General features: G+C 39.1%; 1 protein-coding gene and 2 pseudogenes across 2 annotated transcripts in view; 2 read left to right on the forward strand and 1 right to left on the reverse strand.

Annotated features, from left to right (window-relative positions):
* LOC148734227 (uncharacterized) overlaps window positions 1-19,741 on the reverse strand; it is a 221,737-nt gene continuing 201,996 nt past the window's right edge. Inside the window, exons 2-5 of one of the 2 annotated variants that reach the window (XM_088754553.1) lie at window positions 1,877-2,163; window positions 1,426-1,565; window positions 839-1,243; window positions 1-586 (exon numbers count right to left, since the gene is read on the reverse strand). In XM_088754553.1, coding sequence (XP_088610679.1) covers window positions 227-586; window positions 839-1,243; window positions 1,426-1,527 — 867 coding nt within the window. In that variant the 5' untranslated portion in view covers window positions 1,528-1,565; window positions 1,877-2,163 and the 3' untranslated portion in view covers window positions 1-226. Of the gene's footprint in view, window positions 587-838; window positions 1,244-1,425; window positions 1,566-1,876; window positions 2,482-19,741 lie in introns of those variants that run through there. The other variant, XM_088754552.1, reaches the window with a different exon arrangement.
* LOC148734228 (uncharacterized) lies at window positions 16,155-18,315 on the forward strand (annotated as a pseudogene).
* LOC148734229 (uncharacterized) overlaps window positions 17,847-19,741 on the forward strand; it is a 2,556-nt pseudogene continuing 661 nt past the window's right edge.

The raw sequence follows: 19,741 nt of genomic DNA on the forward strand, positions 1-19,741 counted from the left end.
TTCAGTGAAAACCTTCCTTTTATTTGCGAGTTGCCATGAAAGCATCCCTATTCTACATACCTCACGGGTGAAACCTTAAAATGCCCGATTTCACAACTTGGTTCAATTTATCCCGACTGTTAAATCTAAGTTCCTTTGCTATTTTTCTTATTTTTCTGTTAGATATTGAGCAATGAGAGCGCGTTATTTTAAACTTCACATGATGCAAACATGGTGGTATAAGGCACTATGCCTGTGGGGGTGGTACTTCTTCCACGTAGATCCGGGACACTGAGTTCCAGCCTGTGTATGCGTCAGCAGATCCGTAACCATTACAGTTACCGACCCAGAATCCCACGCGCACAACACCTTTGCGGACTTTTTCACAGACTCCTTCGATTTGTCGCACGCGATGTAAATCCTTCTTGGCGCCATTTCCATGTACCATATACACAATCCCTTCAATGGCAGCAGGAGTCGAGCACTCTGCACCATTGAAGGTGAAATACCATCGTCTGCAGCAACCATGGCAGTTGTAGAGACGCAGGTTGCCACTCCAGAAAACGCGCAGAGCTGTTTTGGCCGACTTTTTGATGAAAAGGCATTCCTGGTGAAGGAAATATCCATATAAAAGAAGTATAATAGTGTAATATTTCTATTAACTTTACTGGATCTCAGTCCCTAACTTGTCGCAAAAATGTCGTAAATTTTTTTCTTTTCCCTTCATTTTGTTAAGGAGAGGGTCTCAACGGGGTGATGGCTTTTTTGGATAAAAATATGTTTCTGAAAAGATTAATCAGACAGATGAGTAATATGCACAGTTCTGTTCATTTTTAAAAGCATTTTCTTTCATCTGTACCTTGATCATGCCAGTGTCCTTTCCATCGTTCAAATTTTTGAAAACGCATTGTATCCAGTTACTTCCCAGTGCTCCTGGAGGTCCCTTGTGGCCTGGGGCTCCTTGACTTCCCTTATCACCTGCGTCACCTTTGGTTCCTTGTGGACCCTGTCGGCCTGTGGACCCTTGAGGTCCTATTTTCCCAGGAGGTCCTTGAGAACCAGGGTGGCCTTGACTTCCTGGTTTACCGGCTTCTCCTTTGTCCCCTTGAGGTCCCGTAGATCCTCGAGGTCCGGGCGGTCCCGCTATGCCCAAAGGTCCCGCTGGTCCCGGACTCCCGGGAATACCTGGGATACCTGGGATACCTTGTGCGCCGAAGGGAGCGCCATAGGCACAGGCTCCATATGGAGGATATGCATGAGTACCCTTTGTCGCAAGAGCGCACAAATTATTAATTTTGTGTTTTTTTTAAATTTTGTTTTGTAATTTTTGTTGCTTTAACAAGTTTTAGTGATTCTCCTCCATTTGTCTTCTTTTTCTCGGGACGATAACTGCTCAATTTTTAATTACGAAAATGGAAAAGCAATTGAGAATAAAAATGGGCTTACCATGTTACCATTTTGTTTTCCACCACTGCTGTTGTTTCTCACCGCAAAACAGAGAGTATTTAACTGTAAAATCAGCCAAAATATCTTGATGTTGGGGGACATGTTCTCACGAGCTCGTTTTGTCGCTGGTTATCCTTCAGCTTTAAGGAAAATGAAAGTGAACGAAGGAAGGAAATCAAATAAGGAAATCAAATAGTGAATTAAGATTTGCCACTAGTGTTTTCAATTTGATAGAATTTGCCATGAAATTCGTTCAATTACGCAATTAAAGGAGATTTCTCTTTTACGCGAAGACAAAACGATGATTAAAATGAAAAGAAAGCTTCGTTGAACAAATGTGCAACGTCTGAAAATTTTAGTCTAAAGTCGTTAACTGCCTTACCCTCAGTTGAAGAAAATAGTACAATAACTCGCTCATTAGATAACGAAACGCAGTAGAAAGGTTTCTTACCTTGTTACCGTGGCTATCAACAGAGAGGAATGATATAGCAGATACAGCGGAACGGGTTTTTCATTCCTCTGGTCGGAGAGTTTTCGTAAAAACGCGTTTTGAAAACGACAAACTACTTGTCATATGCTTGAAATAAAACAGTGCGTCATATTGTTAGATTAACATTAATTCAAACAATGACGTGGTTTCTTGCATATTTGTTTAAGTGTAGTAACACGTAAAAATATTCTTGTACCACTGATTCACTAACACTCATAAGTAAATAAACTACAAGCACGATTTGCACGCTTGGGGTTTGAAATGGCTTTCTTGAAGATAAACCGAATTAGATGTAAATAAACCTTTGGATTTTAAAACTGATAAAATCTGTGCATTATTACATTTCTGCCCTTTCGAACAAAGCTAGACTGACAAAAACATATTCGAGTTGTGTACGATTTGTTGGAAGAAGCCGAACACAGAGTTTCTTTTTTCCCGTATCTGTCTTCTTTGATAGAACAAGATTGATACCAATATCAAAAATGCAAATGCTCAAGGCTCGACGAGTGACGTAGCTACATTTTCAGATCATAGCACAACCAGGATCTTCTTTTGCAACTCAGAGATCAAGCAGATTAATTTGCTAAAAAATCTTTCAATCAAAAATAATTCATTTTGCACATAAAATGGGGTAGTCAGAAATCAAACGTGTAGCTAATTTGAATATCGATTGTTTTACTCCCCCTCGCGGGGAGTAAATTCTTTGATGAGTGAAAAAGCAGTTCCCAGCTGGAATCGCACCCTATAACTACAGACCTCGCAGTTTGGATCAGCAAAGTGAAAAGCATCGCTCGTAGACGACGATTACTTTTTCTTTTGTCCCACGCTCGTGACGAAAGAAATAAATAAGGCTGAACTTTCTTTACCAAAGACCAAGCTCAAAATTAAAAATCTTTCGTATTCTTTTGTAATATCATCTTATCACGCTTGTAAATAGGATTTGATGTCCATGAGAAGAGTCAGTTGCAGAACGAAAAACGATGAACCTTAAGCTCTCACATGTAAAAGACGATACCATAATGGGCTTAGGGGATCTAAACTCTTGCAAACTTGGATTACTAACTTTAATTGACTTACTGTATTGATTTATCTTCGTCCATAATTATTAAGTTATTTGAAAGCCAATTGGAGGAGGCTGAGAAAGAAAGGAAGAAAACGAGCGTGAAATTCACCATTGTAGAGGGAGGAAAAGGATTGAGAATTTCAATAACTTACCAGATCACTCTTTAATCGCAGTTATTCAAGTTTTGTTTAGTTGGCACAAAGCACGAACAAGGTTCTCATTCTTATTGTTTAAAGAACTCGTTAGAACAAGATTGCGAAACCACGTAGAAGCAGTACAAGAAAGATTTATTCATCAAATCATAATGTTTGGTCAGTAATGATCTGTCCAGTGAGGTTAAACCTACCATTTCCGTTCTGTTTTTCACTTTTTTTTTTACTTTTTTGAGAAAACAGTGCTGCCGAAGCCCACTAATATTACTAATTCAATCATGAACAATGTGATAACTTTTCCGCCGACATAGGTAGGGTTAATAATTAGTATTAAGAACTGATTAAAACCACAAAATAATCCACGTGAAACAAGATCATGAAACTTGTTTTGAACTCACGACTGAGGTCTTCCTAAGACTCCTTTGCGCCAGTCAAAGCTTCACTTTTTGAACGGCAAAAACGATCTTGTAAAATTGTTTTGCATGTAGCTCCACTGCATTGAATACAAAAAGGATAATTTAAATTACTAGCATTCAGCAAAAACATTGGTTTCAAGAGAAAACACCTGTATCAAGGTGGAAAAGGAAAAGATCCAATTTTTCAACTTATGACTTATGATATACGTGATTTGGGAAGTCAGTCAGTCCATTTTTTTCTGTTAACTAATGTTTGAAGAGTTTCCTTGAAATATCTATTTCAAACCTCGAGAAAATTTCTTTGTCCTTTTTTTTTAATACGGGGAATCTCATTCTTAATGTCTTTATGTAATTCCAAAATCTCAGAAAACTATTTTTTAACATTGAAGTTCAAGTCAAGATACCAGTGTAAGAACTTGTTTCTGTTTTTATAATAGGGAAAAGCTAAAATGTAGTTCTGTTTAAAAAATAAGTGGGCCTTGTGCGTAACTCAAAGATTACAACTAAGAAGATGCATTAAAATGCGTCACTACCAGATTCTAATGAAGGTATCTGGAAAATGGCTTTCCTGACCTATATATATTGCAGTCCGAATTTGTTATCCATAACTCAGTAGATGAATAACAAAGTTGTTGATCCTCGAAGAATTTTTAGCACTGTCAGCTGATAAACTTGTCCTGACTTACAAAAATTATTCACCTTGAAGTTCTTCAATGTTTCCCTTACTCGACAGCGAATGGCATGAAGCTATAAAGGAACCAAAAAGGAAAAATAAAATCAACATTCTGTTAAAAAAAGGACAGATTGAGAAACTGAAACCTCATGGCCGAATTTTCTGGAATTTGTACTTTTTCAATTGTAGCTCGTTTTCTTTTTCAGACTGTGCTCTGTCTTCCTTCCTTATTTGTTTTAACAAGTTCTTGTCAGAGCAAGATCACAAAGATTGCATTGTATAACGACGCCATGAGAACTTATGTTCCATAAACAATGCTGTTCTCTCTTAAATTCTCTCTCATTCTCAGAGAAAAGGTTCTCGAGTAGCAAATTATTCGAGTTGAACTTCTTTTCTTCAAGGGGGCGGGAGAAAAATCATTTTTGTTTTCGATGTGCTTCAATTTGTTAAGAAAGATTACTTCTTCAGAAGATACCATTTCATATCGTAGTCACCGCGACATTTAAAGCTACCTCTAAGATAATCAGGGGAAGTAGTTGGAGCGCCTTTTTCCTCCACTGGTTTTAAAACACATCACTTCGCTAAAAATAATCTTGGTTTCCAGAAAATGAATTTTTGCTAAGTTTCGAGAGAACTATTTCGATTTTTAGCGAGGCTATCCTAAACATAGTTCCTAAATTCTTTTCGACGGAATTTGACAAGTCCCTTTTAAAATCATCTCATTCTGCGGGGATGACCCCATATCAGAAGGAATAACGTATTCTTCTCCCAGAGAGGAATTGAACAAGAATTCCAAAAAGATAACATATCTCAAACTGGGAGTAAATTGCTGCTTCATAAGATATTATTTTTCAAATAATATTCAGCTCCTTACGTTTAGCGAGCGATAATTTCAGCCGAAAAACTTGTTCTGACATAAAAGCAATTGGAGTTTGTCTGCGTCGCTTCTAACGGTGAATAAATTGGAGGAAGATACTTCTCATTCATGAATTTAGTTCATTTTCTTTACATTCTGCAGCCATTTGTTTTCTTTGTCATCTCAGTGAAGCCTTCAAGGATGTAAACATCAAACCAACCCCGGTCCATGAGCTTACTTAGACCCGCTCATTAATTTGTATAGGCCCAGAGATTATGATTTTACCCTATTTTTTAGGTGATTCATCTGAAACTGAAAAAAAAAAAAAAAAGAAGCGCCGATTTTATTGTTTGGTTACTTAGAGTTTCCATTCAAATCTTTTTGAAATAATATATTTCCTTTTAATTTTTCCCGAAAAATATTCTGCTAACACCGGTACCATTTCGTGTACTTCGTTTGAGTCATCGATGGACTGTGCGATTTTGCACTCATTTCGAGTCCACTTTATCACTGGGCATCATATCTATCCATTCGGCAGGCGCGTAGCGTGGTCATTTTTTCAAGTACGCACAAGTACATATGATCTAGGAAACTAAGTAAACTGAGCGAAAAATACTGCGTTCTTTATTTCTTGTTTGAAATAGTTGTGTGAATACAAGCAAAGAACAAAGCGTCTTGTCCTTATTTGGAGCAAACTTGGCGCCAACACAACATTGTTTTCAAATTTTTCTGGTCACTTCAAGTACGCACGTGCGTATATGCGTATAGGACGCTACGCGCCTGCATTGTTATTTGTGTACATTTTCAAAATAATTCTGCTCGTATAACTGTTTGTCTGTCATCAATTTTTTTTTTTGGGACAGCAAAATGTCTATCAAAACTTTTGAATTAATTGAAGGCATTAAATCAATGTACGCCACCTACATGTTTGACAAAGAGATTGTGCATTGTTCGTTTTCTGCCTTGAAAAATTAAGTTAAACGGTAAGATCTGACTAAAAATGATTCGTAACCTGTTTAAAAGTATAGTTTTCAATAGGAAAGGCCGGCACAAATTCGTTAATCTGTAGACTGATTAAAGACTTGTTTCCTGCAGATGAATTGAAAAGACGAAATAATTCCTGTTCATAAACTATCGAACGTCACTAAATTGAATGTGTCGTCGTTCGCTCTCTAATGGAATGAAATACGCTGAAAAACTCAAAGTGTTCTTTCTACTTGATATTGTACAAGGCACAGATAGACAAAAAAATTCGTATTATTATTTTAGTTTTACGAAATACTTTAGAAGATTTTGTATTAATCCTGAGAAATACATGCGCCCAGGTTGCGGACTGGATCAGGGAGGAGTCAACAGTAAAGGGTTCAGTTGTTTTTAAGCATGCGTCGATATGAAGTCATTTTGATAAATTCATCTGTTTTTGTCGCACTTTTCGTTTTCAACAAACAGATACACCTATTTAAAACCGATAAAAGTTTGAACTGACGAAAACTTGAACATAATTAAACCATTCAAGCAAAATGAACGAAAATTCTCTTACCTGCAGGTTATGCTCGGCTTAATTCCATAGTTTAAAATGAACCGTCAAATTATCAAAGTTTGGGTGATGTGTCGACCTCCACTGTATACTGTTGGAACATGCCCGCCAAACCACAGTCAAGAATATTTCATGCAAGAGCGAAGTCATGTCTGTTATTTCGCCATCAATATAGCGGCCAAGGGCACTGCAGCGTTACAATTTACTCACAGGTGAATTTAGCGCCACTGGGAATATAAAACCTGGTGAAAATATTTCGGTACAATTATTGATCAAAGTGCCCATTTTCAAAGAAAACATTTTTTCACTATATTTCATAAGAATTCGTCATTCGCTTCGACGAAGTGCTAACGCTCGAAACGTCAGCTTTTTAACTCTTTACGGTGGCCAATTCACAATTTCAACTTAATTGATATTAACAAATTACCCCCATAAATCATGATTACCTATCACTGTGCATTGTTTTCCTTCCCTATTCAGTTATTTGAAGGCGTTCTCGTCAAAACAAGTTCTCGTAACAATTAATTAACTGTGCAGATTTAACCTCTTCATTAAAACAAAACAAAACAAAGTTCACTGAAAAGGTTTTCTCTCTGATTCTTGTTTAGCAATGAGACGCATAATTAAGAACCTGTATAAACGATCCATCGTTCCGTACTTTGTTGAATTTCTTAACATCAAAATATGTTTTCTGTCTAGTTTGCTGTCTTCATTGTTTAAACACCTTCAGGTCTGGCCTACTTCCCCGCATCATGTCTTGAGTTCAGGAACTTAAAAATATTCCTTTGCTATGTAATAAGGTTTCAGTTTGTAATGATCAAGTTGAGTAAAAAAAGATAAACAAAATGAGAAGCGAAATTGACATCGCTAGAAACGGGAAAAAGTCGAGAAAAGGACTACTAACCAAACGCTCCATAAATCATAAAAGAGGTAAGTTTCTAAAAATACAGTGGCGCTGCGTCGGCGGGGCTAACAAGGTAATTTTATAATATCAACTAAGTTGAAATTGTAAATTGGCCACCGTAAAGAGTTAAAAACTGTCGTTTCGAGCGTTAGCCCTTCGTCATTCGTTCTGACGAAGGGCTAACGCTCGAAACGCGAAACGTCAGCTTTTTAACTCTTTACGGTGGCCAATTTACAATTGCAACTTAGTTGATATTATCAAATTACCTCCATAAATCGTGATTACCTATCACACCGTGCATTGTTTTCCTTCTCTATTCAGTTATTTGAAGGTGTTCTCGTCAAAACAAGTTCTCGCAACAATTAATTAACTGTGCAGATTTAACCTCTTCATTAAAACAAAACAAAACAAAGTTCACTGACAAGGTTTTCTCTCTAATTCTTGGTTAGCAATGAGACGCATAATTAAGAACCTGAATAAACAATCCATCGTTCCGTACTTTGTTGAATTTCTTAACATCAAAATTTGTTTTCTGTCTTGTTTGCTGTCTTCATTGTTTAAACACCTTCAGGTCTTGCCTGCTTCCCCGCATCATGTCTTGAGTTCAGGAACTTAAAAATATTCCTTAGTTTAATTGAATTACAATTGAGGTCTTAATCACCTTGTTTTTGTTCGTTTTCTACTGAAAAATTTAAATAACAGTAGAACCAGGGAAAACAAAAGTCTGTCTCATTATAGCGTATTTGTTTATCTTGAATTCAATCGCCGAACAGCAAACTGATTATTCCCGTCATCTGTGACAGAAGGGCACCGCTCAGTACGTGTTAATAAAAATCGAATATATTTGAAAGTCACGTTCGTCAGCCGGTTTATCACCGCATAGTTTACTCTACTACTCTAAAGCAAGTTGCAAAAAGAAAACATTCAATTGTTCTCATTTGCTATGTAATAAGGTTTCAGTTTGTAATGATCAAGTTGAGTAAAAAAAGATAAACAAAATGAGATTTTACAGTGCAAATTGTCATGATGGCGTCGTTCAGAGTTTCGTTTATTTGACCATTGTCGTTTTGCTCTAACAAAAACACTTAAATTTAGTTTCTGCAAATTAAGAAACACGCTCACAAATAAGGCAGAAAAGTCTCCGTATATGAAGTATACCGGAAGAATAAGAAATGAACAGAAGGTCAAGGGGACGCTATCATCTATACTAATATGATACTAATATGATGTTTATTCAAACCTTTTGCAGAGAGCTGAATTACAGGTTTGTTACAATGAGATGTTGTTGAGGTTGAGAACAGACGTCGGCATTTTCTCAGGCGCCTCTGACAGCCGCTTCAGTCCATTTCAATCTCACCTTCCCACCCATCCCACCCCAGGGGAGGACATCCATCACACAGTAATCTCGTGCCGGTGGGAAATTAACTTCTCCTACCCGAACCCTGCAGGAGACGGGACCTCCATTTATTCGTCCCTTTCCGAGAAAACTAGAATATCCAACCATTTCTTGATGTTACAGAAAGGTAGCAAATTCTTCTCAATTATTTTAAGACCTCGAACCCTCGACCTCCCGCACAACAGTCCAGCGCACTATCCATTGGGCTAACTATGACTCCATTTTGTTCTGCTAACGGCTTTTAAAGGGCCACGCAAACGTGATGTGCCTAAATTTGATCCGCTTTTCCTTTTTCAACGTTCTGAATATCACCAGAAATCCAAATAACCTGGCTTAAGAATTAAGGTCAACTGGACTATGTTGCAACTGGGGAAGGTTCGTGACACTGAAATTATTGCGACAAGCACAAAATTGATCTCTACCTGTAAAATGTAGTTGACTAATTCCATGATGTTGGCCAAAACACAGCCTTTTGATTAATCCAGTCCCTCAGCTTGGCGCTTCACATTCTGGTACAACAAGCATGTACACGTAATGATCACGGACAAAAACTCTCCCTTGATTGAATGAATCAAGAGAAAGTAATGTTCTACTATTTTCCCTTGATTGAAGTCGAGTGTTTTTTATTCCATTTGAAAAACGAAATTATTCATGTTAACAAATTATCTTTACCTTGCTCTTGTTGATGGAATCGAACTTCATTTTCGCCTTATAAACACAAAGCGTCCCTCGTTACGTAAAGACTTGAACATGGAAAATAACATTTAACGTTGATAAAGTAAAACCGCCTCCCGGTTAGCTCAATTGGTTAGAGCGCCGAATTGTGTTGTGCGGGAGGTCGAGGGTTCGAGCCCCGGCCGGACCAATACTCATGGTCTTAAAATAAGTGAGGAGAATTTGCTACCCTACTTTATAATCAAGAAATGGATAGATAATCTAGTCTTCTCAGATAAGGACGAATAAACCGTGGGCCCCGTCTCCTGGCGGGGTTAGGGGTAGGAGACGTTAATTTCCCATGCACGAAATTACTGTGTGATGGATATCCTCCCCTGGGTGGGATGGGTGGGTGTTGGTCCTTTTGGGGAGTGGTCAATTAACCTATGTATGTATGTAACGTTGAAGTAGATTTCGGAGTCCAGGGTCAAGGAAGTGTAGAAATATTGCAATATAAATAAATTTTCTTTTGGCAACGCTGAAACATTCAGTTAATAGAAACAATTTATTGTGGTGTTCACATACAAGCAAATATGATACACCGATGACATGAATACGAACCTATAGGATGTCTATTTATCAAACCTAAGCGAGTAATAGTGGCATAAATTGATTTGAAGGGTTTTTTTTGTGGTGACTAAAAAGATGTTCTCAGTCGATGTAAACCATCGTTTCCCGAATTAATTTAAGTTGAGCCGTTCATTTTTTAATGAATAACAAGCACCATGATGTCTACCATCGAAAGCTAAACCGGTTGAAGTGCGTCACAAAGGAGAACTTTGGAGGAACATCCTAATAAAATCAAGATATCTAGTGTCTCCTGCTATTCTAAGAAAACACTTGGACACGGTCTTGAGAAACAAATAATTTCGAATGGAAGAAAGTTTCCTGCTCCTCAAAAGAGCCGTTGTCTGTTTCCACAGAGCGAAGTAACATAGCCTTGTAACCAATGGCTAGTTTAGCGGTTAAGGACATTTAAGGCCTGGCCAACCACGTGTAGCACTGTGAATGAATTCGGACCCCTTCAAACAGATCTCGTGCTGATTCACTGTCCGACAATAATATTCATTAGCAATGCAGTGTTTGCTCGCATCAATCAAAGGTATTTAAACCTGGTAAGACCACATCGATTGCGCCTGTCGGTGCAATCACTGCATAAACTGCGGATTCGCTATGAAAAATGTTACTTTCCATCTGTCCCACGATTTCTAAAGGCATACGGAGATTTCTGCTTAACAGGTTGTTTTCCTTTTCTTGGTAATCCCCATCTCCACTATGAGAGGTCATATCTGGTAAGACCAGGCCAGTTCCTCATTTTTGACTATGCCTCACACCTACCGCCCCTTCTAAAGACTTTCTTTTGAATTGTGTCCCCATTCCCTGAATGTTTCTTATCCTCGGTTGAATTATTTACCCTATTATTACTATCAGATGCAGCTTGGAAATCCTTATTTACCGACAAAACTAACCAGAGTCTTGAAGTATATCCATGCTAATTTCTTTCCTCTTCTCTAGATAGAGATATAAGGGTTGGCGTGGACCCTTTTCGCTTCCTCTAAAGACGACTTTCTTCGGAATAACATTCCACTGAGGTACGAGTATGTTAGGGCAGGACACTTAAAAGAATCAATACGAATACAAATATCAAAATGCGCCAAACTAGTGGGAAAGTTCAAAGTATTTCATTGGGCAATGCCTTCTATTTTTGACAGCTGTGGCGGTTATGATTAAGCCCGATAAGTATCACGTGACCATGCTTTTTCCAAATGCAATAAAAAACTCGTGCGAACTGAACTGCGTGGTAATGTTTCTTGGCGATACTATGATAATGTCTCGACCAGATGTTTGTTTCTCGAGCCTTTTGCATATTTAAGGAAAGATGATAAAGCTATCCTTTTGGTCAAAAAAAGAGGACTAATATCGGGAGATGAGCATATGATTTCCAAACGAATGAATCTTTCAAAATCATCCTGATTTTTCTTTTCTTTAGTGGTGATAAAATAAGAGTAAGTGACTTTGGATAATTTTCTTTAAAGGAATAACTTGACATCCACAATTATGACAAGTATAGAACGTGTGAGGTCTACGGTTCTATGTCAGAGAAGCAACAATTCAACGTGCTCTCTCTGAAAGGATCAGTCGTGTGTACTTTGGCTTCGAAGCTTTTCGGTATACACAGGACCTAACGGCTCTTCTCAATGTTTCAGAAAGAATTCCGTCAGGAAAGCAATTTGTGACTGGACTCGCTCGTTGGTGTTTTGTTCTACTCTGATATAACTGATCTGTTAAAAAAAACACTCCAAGACTTTGTCTTTTGAATTGCAGAACACACTAGCCAAACACTCCTGGATATTACTGAAGTGAAAACCTTCTTTTTATTTGCGTGTTGTCATGACGGTATCCCTACTATACATACCCCAAAGGTGCAACCGTAAAATGTTTGATCTCAAAACTCTGCTTCAATTCATCCCGAGTGTTAAATCTAAGTTCCTTATCGTGCTATTGTAAGTTGCAGCCTGTGTACGCCAAAGAAGTCCATAAGGTGGATATGGTTGGGTGCCCTGTGTCAAGAAAAAATACACAACCGATAACACTTGTTTCATACGCTGTCAGAAATATGACTACTTTTCTTGTGCATATTCATTATAACAAATTCATCTTTCTAATTAAGAATAATTTGTTCGCTCATGTAATCATCGTTCTATATCAATCTTTCAGTGAATTTCTCCTTTTCTGTTCTATTTTGGAATGACACTGACTGAGACGAAATGATGAAAATAACAATGTCTGGATATATTTGAAAAAAAATAAATTTATCATCTTACCATTGCATTTGCCACCGCTGCTGTTGTTTTTTGCTGCATGGCAAAAGGCAATCAGTGGTAAAACCTGCCAAAATATCTTAATGTTGGGCGACATGTTTACACCAGCTTGTATGTATGTTCATCCTTCAGCTGTAAATGACGTGAAATTAAAACAAAGCACATTAATTGCAGAAGGGCTACAAGAGTTAGTATTTTCGGTTTGTTCCTGGTCTCTTAAGTGTCACAAAGACAGTGACAAAAACACAACCGTTCTCTCGTTTTGGTAATTTAAAAAGGATCATAGGAGTTGTAAGCAATTGAAAGCGATTCTCTGAATAATTCCGAGAGATATTTGATTTTTAAACTTAGCACTGCACTGACTGATAAGAGAGGAAAGGTGAAAAGGAAAATTGTTTGTTCATTCATACCAAAATTAACAAGAAAAGCTCAATTATTCGCTGTTTAGGAAACGCTTTGTAAAGAGAGCTCTTACCTTGTTCTCGCGGCTATAAATAGAGGTAAAACTATGAAAAAAGAATCAACAATATCACCTGAAATTGTGCGCTGAATTAGAGAAATAGAGAACTCTCCCCGTTCCTTAAAATAAAATATCAGCGGAGAGAGCTCTTACCCTTTTAAAGGGGCTTGTAGCAGACGAAAATATATTACACCTATTCTTAGCCGTGGGTTTTATCAAGCCATCAAGTTGACGGTCGTAAAAACATGTCTACAACCTGACTTAATGTCGAATGTATAGAATAAGACATCAAATCTGATTGGTTAGATCAATATCCGATTCCACCTAGCAGACAACACCTTAAATTTCGAGTTTGAATGCATTATCGTGTGACAATAGGCCTCGAAGAAAAAGTTTTCCATGCGCTGGAATTGAAGCTGATTTTTGGAGGAAATCAGATTGAATATTGTATATTTTGTTAAAAAATAATGAGATTTACTGTTGTCGACTCTTTACAACGATGGATTTTTTAATTTCATGATCTGTATCACGATTTCTCGGCTTTCGGCTTTCCGTAGAAAAAAACTCAATATATTGAATGGTTATATTTTGAAGCCAGTAAATTCCTTCTAACTCCGCCATGGCCGGTCCCAAGCCCGGATGAGAGAGGAGGAGGGTTGGGTGTGGGGCTAGCAACCTCACACCGTAAAAATTTTGCATACTACAGAAACGCCAACAACGGACCAAAAGACTACTGCCCTGGGAGGGGAATGGACCTCGTCAAGATGACATTTGACGCCGTGTGGTGAAAGCCGTGAGTCGACGGAAGCCACAAGGCCGACCCCCCTTCTATCGAAGGTTCAACTCCAACGTCAAGTCAGTAGTTCTGTATAGAGCGAAGACATGGAAGACCACGAAGACCATCATCAGAAAAGTGCAGACCTCCCTCAACAGCTGCCTGAGAAGGATCCTCCAGATACGCTGGCTCGACACCATCAGCAATGCAAACCTGTGGCAGCGTGCCAACCAGCTGCCAGCTGACGAAGAGATCCGGTGTAGAAGATGGGGATGGATCGGGTACACCTTGAGAAAGCCAGCCAACAACATCACAAGGCAGGCGCTGAAGTGGAATCCCCAGGGGAAGCGGAAGAGCGAAAGAGAGGAAGGCCAAGAAACACTTGGCGCCGTGACCTCGACGCCGACATCAAGACCTGGAGACAACTTGAAAGAGCAGCAAAGGCCAGAGCACTCTGGCGGAATGTTGTCGGGGGCCTATGCTTCAGGAGGAGCGATGGGCTTAAGTAAGTAAATTCCTTCTCAAATCGATTTTGTCGGATACCTCTTGTGCTCGTTTATAGGCCAAAAGGTTTTCCGAAAATGTTTGCAGGACACTTCGCAAAAAATTTGAGGTTCGTGATATGAATTTATCTTAAAATTCCTCCGACTGGAGTGAAATTAAAGGAGTCATTTGGAAGATACCTTTATGGACGCATTGTAAAGGAAATTTTAAAGATATAATTAAAACATAATTCCTTACCGAAATTATGCGATCAAATATGCGTGTGAATCTAATTTCTGGTACATGAAAAATGTAAAATGTATTAAGGAATATGATGGTACGTAACGTTTCATTTACATTCTCTTGTTTGGCGGTATTTCAAAATTTTTTTAATCTACTTTTCTTGACTTTTGAAAATGATTTACAGTGGATCACTTTATCGTCTGTGTCGCACATAGTGGGAAGCTGAACGGGACAAAAACAACTAAGAAGCGAAAAAAAATTTCTAGAGACGGGACAATGCAAAGTCGAGAAAAGGGCTACCAACCCGATCCTCCATAGTTGTCAGTGATAACTCGTTTTCCTCTGAGAAAGTTCAGTGTTTTCCTTCTCTTCTGTTGTTTGAAGGCGTTCTCGTCAAAACAAGATCGCGAAACAATAAATTAACTAATTAACGGACGTTAATCATCACAAAACAAAAAATACGAAACAAAGATAACTGGCCAGGTTTTCTGTTTAATTCTTGGTTTTTCTGTTTAATTCTACTAAAGTGTTGGAATTGATCGAAGTAGATGAAAAAGTCATATGAATGCATAACTTTTAGACTGACTGTGAATGAATTTCTACTCCTTCAAACAGATCTCGTGTTGATTTACTATCCGATATTAGTATAATTTCAGAGCTGAGCAAAGAGTTTCCAGCAATCTGATTGGTGGAGCGGTTCCTTATACGACGCTATATAAACCGCTCCACGCGGTTTATATAAAATGTTAAAATAAAATGTTAATAAATGTTACTAAAATGTTATGATTTTAGAAATTTCTCTTTTGTTCAGCTCTGAAATTATACTAAAACAATTATTCGCCTCAGGCTCGGTGAATATTGTCGAATAATCCCCTCGACTTCGTCTCGGGGATTATTCGACGATATTTACCTCGCTTTCGGCGAATAATTGTTAAATAATATTTATTAGTGATGCACTATGTGCTCGCGATCAACCATCAACCAAAGCTATTGTAATCATAAAACTTGAAGAGTACTGTAAGACAATAACAAAAACCTGTCGGTGCAATCAATGCTTAAACTGAGGACTCGTTATGAGATATAAGTTACTTTCCATTTTTCCTTCGATTTCTGAAGGAATCTCGATAAATTACTTAAAAGGTTATTGTTTCGTCTCGGCAACCCCTACCCCCGCTCAGAGACGTAATATGTTGTCAGACCAGTTCCCCATTTTTAATTATGCCTCACACTACCTCCCATAAAGACTTTCTTGAGAACTGAGTCCCCCTCCCCTTTCCCTCCTCAGTTGAGGTATTTACCCTCCTTTCATCATCAGATGCAGCTTGGAGATTCTAATTCTACCTTGCATTTGCATACAATCGGAGGTCACGTGAGATAGCAGGCATGCGTATCCGAGCTCGGTGCGAGTTTGTTGTCCGACCAAACAGTCACGCTTTAGTTCACCAGTTCAAAATCTGTTTAAAAATCGGTCTTTTAACCTCTGCTATCACGTAAACTCGGCATGAAAATGTCTAAACCTACTGAAGAAGTCAACCTTGATTCAGACGATGAAGGAAAACAACCTGAAAACCCTCCAAAGAAGATCTTCGTGAATGACGATCAAAGAGCCTCGGGATCGGCCGTGCCACCCGAGCAAACCACCACTTCAATCAACGAGATGGCCCTCCTAACAACGGCTCTCCATCAACAAAAGACTTCGAAAACCCCTTCCGTGAAGGGAAACGGACCAGGGCCGGTCAAACGACATGCAACCCAGACAGATCTTCCCGCCAAAAAAACGGCGCCATGTTTGCTCCTCGAGCAAAGAGCATGTTGACGACGATGACCGCGACCCTGAAGAATTGATGAATGAGATCATTGATGAAAACAATGGCTCAGATCCTTCTAACAAAGAGCTCGACTCTGATGACCCAGATGTGGATGAAACGTTGGCTGAACTCCAAAAAGAGTACGAGTCAGATGACACCCCTGGAGCCAAGCTCCAGCACAATCAGCTTGCTAAGCTAACTGACAAAATGCTTAGACATCGTATGTCTGATAAAGCATTAAAGGACAAGCTGGATCGCCAAGAAAGGCCAGAAAACTGCAAAAATCCTAAGCCTACCAGGGTTAACCCGGGCATCTGGCGAAAGCTCAGGGATCACACTAAGAAAAGTGATGCACAAAATATAATATTCAACAAGCCCTTATAAAAGGCATTATACCAGTGTTACGTATGGCTGACCTGTCCATGACGGGGAATCTGAGCAATGACCAACTTCAAACAATGAAGAAAATGAGCCTTGAGGCCCTATCTCTGCTATCACATGCAAATTATGAGATTAATGTGCAGAGGAAACAACTTATGAAGTCAGACATAGGGAAGGATTATACATACCTATGCTCCTCTCAGATTACTTTTTCTGACATGCTCTCTGGAGATGACCTCCATAAGCAACTGAAGGATATTGGTGACCAGAACAAGATTGGTGCCAAAATCCTACCCAAAGACTACCACAGCAGTAACTACAATTCTTATGGTGGCAAGTACTCTCACAGGAATTCAAAAAACTTGAGAGGCCAGGGCTTCAGGCCCTGGAAAAGGAAAGACGGTCAAAAACAGAGCACAAAACATCGACAACAGTCGAAATCGACCTAGAAAGCTCTAATGACCTGGTAAGCGACATCCATGTTAAAATCTTTACAGCTGGTAATATATCTAAATTTGTAGCTACCTGGATGCTGATGACCTCTGATAGTGCTATCCTTGAGATGGTAACTGGCTATCGTATAGCCTTTGATTCAGAGCCTTTTCAAACTGTCGTTCCTCATATTCACTTCTCCAGAGGAGAAGAAGAAATTATTGAGACAGAGATTTCTAAATTGTTAACTAAAAATGTTATCGTGGAAGCCACTCATTGTGAAGCCGAATTCATCTCCACGGTTTTCACACGACCCAAGAAAGATGGATCACATAGGTTAATTCTAAACTTGAAAAGGCCAAATGAACAAGTGACCTATAAACACTTTAAGATGGAGTCACTGCAAACAGCGCTGCCCAGTTGATTAAACAAGGCTCATGGATGGCAGTTCTCGACCTCAAGGATGCGTACTACTCAGTTCCTATAGTAACTGATCATAGAAAATATCTCAGATTTATTTTCAAAAACAACTTGTATGAATTTACTTGTTTACCCAATGGGCTATCTAGTGCCCCAAGGTCCTTCGCTAAACTTGTGAAACCAGTTTACGCCTCCCTTAGATCAAGAGGCTCCCACCTGGTGGGTTACATTGATGACATCCTCTTGCTAGCTGATACACCTCAGGAGCTTGATAAACAAGTTAGCGATACCATTAAATAGCTAAAATCCCTAGGTTTTACTGTCCATGACACCAGATCAGTGACAAAACCATCACAACAAGTCAAGTTTCTGGGATTTATTCTAAACTCTGTTACAATGGATATCACCATGGTCCCTGATAAAGTTGATAAATTAAAAAATGCATGTAGAAGTCTTTTAAAATATCAGAGACCTGTACCCATCAGAGAAGTTGCTTCTGTGGTAGGCCTCATGGTTGCCTCATTCTCTGGAGTGTATTATGGACCCCTTTTCTACAGGTCTTTAGAGACTGATAAAACTAATGCACTTAAATCACAAGAATGGAATCTGGATGGGGCAATGACTATCTCACCTCTTGCTCAGAAAGATCTAGAATGGTGGATAAGGGAAAGTGACCTTTTTCCTTGCCCATTAGCCTTACAGCTACCTGAACTAACCCTAAAAACAGATAGTTCGCTTTCGGGTTGGGATGGCGTGATTGAAGGCACTGATTCCATAGCAAAAGGACGGTGGTCACCAGATGAATCGCAAAACCACATTAATTTTCTAGAACTGAAAGCCGTGTTTCTATCACTAAAATCCTTATGCAATCATTTGCATGACAAGGTTATCACAATTTTATGTGATAATACTACATCAGTCTCCTACCTCCAACGTATGGAGGCACTCATTCCCCACAATATAATGATATGGCAAGGGATATCATGCTCTGGTGTAAAGAACGAAGCTTAAAACTGTCTGTTTCCCATTTACCAGGCATTCTTAACACTGAGGCTGACCAAGCAAGCCGGCAACATGACAGCAACACTGAGTGGTCCCTTGCTCTAGCCTCCTTTCAACACCTTACAAACATATGGGGAATGCCGCAAATAGACATGTTTGCCTCTAGACTAAACCACAAAGTCCAGAAATACGTAGCCTGGAAACCTGACCCAGGTGCCATAGCGATTGATGCCTTTACAATTGACTGGTCACAATATCAACTCAGCTAATATACTGCTTCCCACCTTTTAGTCTCATAGGGAAAGTCCTTCAGAAACTTCAGTTCAACAAGGTGTCTGCAATCCTGATAGTTCCCTATTGGGAAACTCAGTTTTGGTACCCGCGCCTACTTCACATGCTTCAGGACAAGCCAATAAAGATAATAAACAACAGGAAAACACTGACGCTACCTCACAATCCCGAGGAAATACACCCTCTTTACCCAAAACTACAACTCCTTGGCTGTCTTGGGTCAGGCTAGCCCTGACAAAACAAGGCATTACAGGTGAACCACTTGATATTATACTCCAGTCGTGGAGAACAGGGACCCGCAAACAATACCAAACATACGTTACCGCATGGGTGAAATTCTGTGAGGAGCATAATGTACACCAGATCAATCCAAGCCTTCAAAGTGTTCTTCAGTTCTTGCCTCACTTATCTAAGTGTACCGGATACAGTACTGTGGGAACAGCTAGAAGTGCATTATCAAGTTTCATTGTTATTGACGGTATTAAGCTGGGCAGCCATCCTATTGTCTCCAGATTCATGGCAGGTTTATTCAACATCAAACCTGCATTACCCAGATATGAAACAACATGGGACCCACAACAAGTACTTGCTTATCTAAAAGATTTCCCCGATGTTCACGATATCACACTGAAACTTCTCACGCAAAAACTAGTCATAATCATGGCCCTGGTGTCTGTTCAAAGAACACAAACACTACAGTTATTATCTTTGGATAGCATGAATGTACAGTCAGAACACATATCATTTACCATAACTTCTTGTCTTAAACAAACCAAAAGCAGCGGGGGGAAGAACAGACCTTTGTCTCCCATTATATTCAAACGTTACGCTCTGGACAAAAAACTCTGCGTGTTTACTTTGTTAAATGTTTATATTGAAAGAACTGCCTCCCTCCGAAAGGACTGTCGTCAATTGCTTATTTCCTATGCTAAGCCTCATGGACCAGTTTCTAGAGACACCATTGCTAGATGGATTAAACAAAGCATGAAATCTGCAGG

The sequence above is a fragment of the Stylophora pistillata genome, chromosome 3 (assembly GCF_964205215.1).
Source record: "Stylophora pistillata chromosome 3, jaStyPist1.2, whole genome shotgun sequence".
In the NCBI taxonomy this organism is placed as follows: Eukaryota; Metazoa; Cnidaria; class Anthozoa; order Scleractinia; family Pocilloporidae; genus Stylophora; species Stylophora pistillata.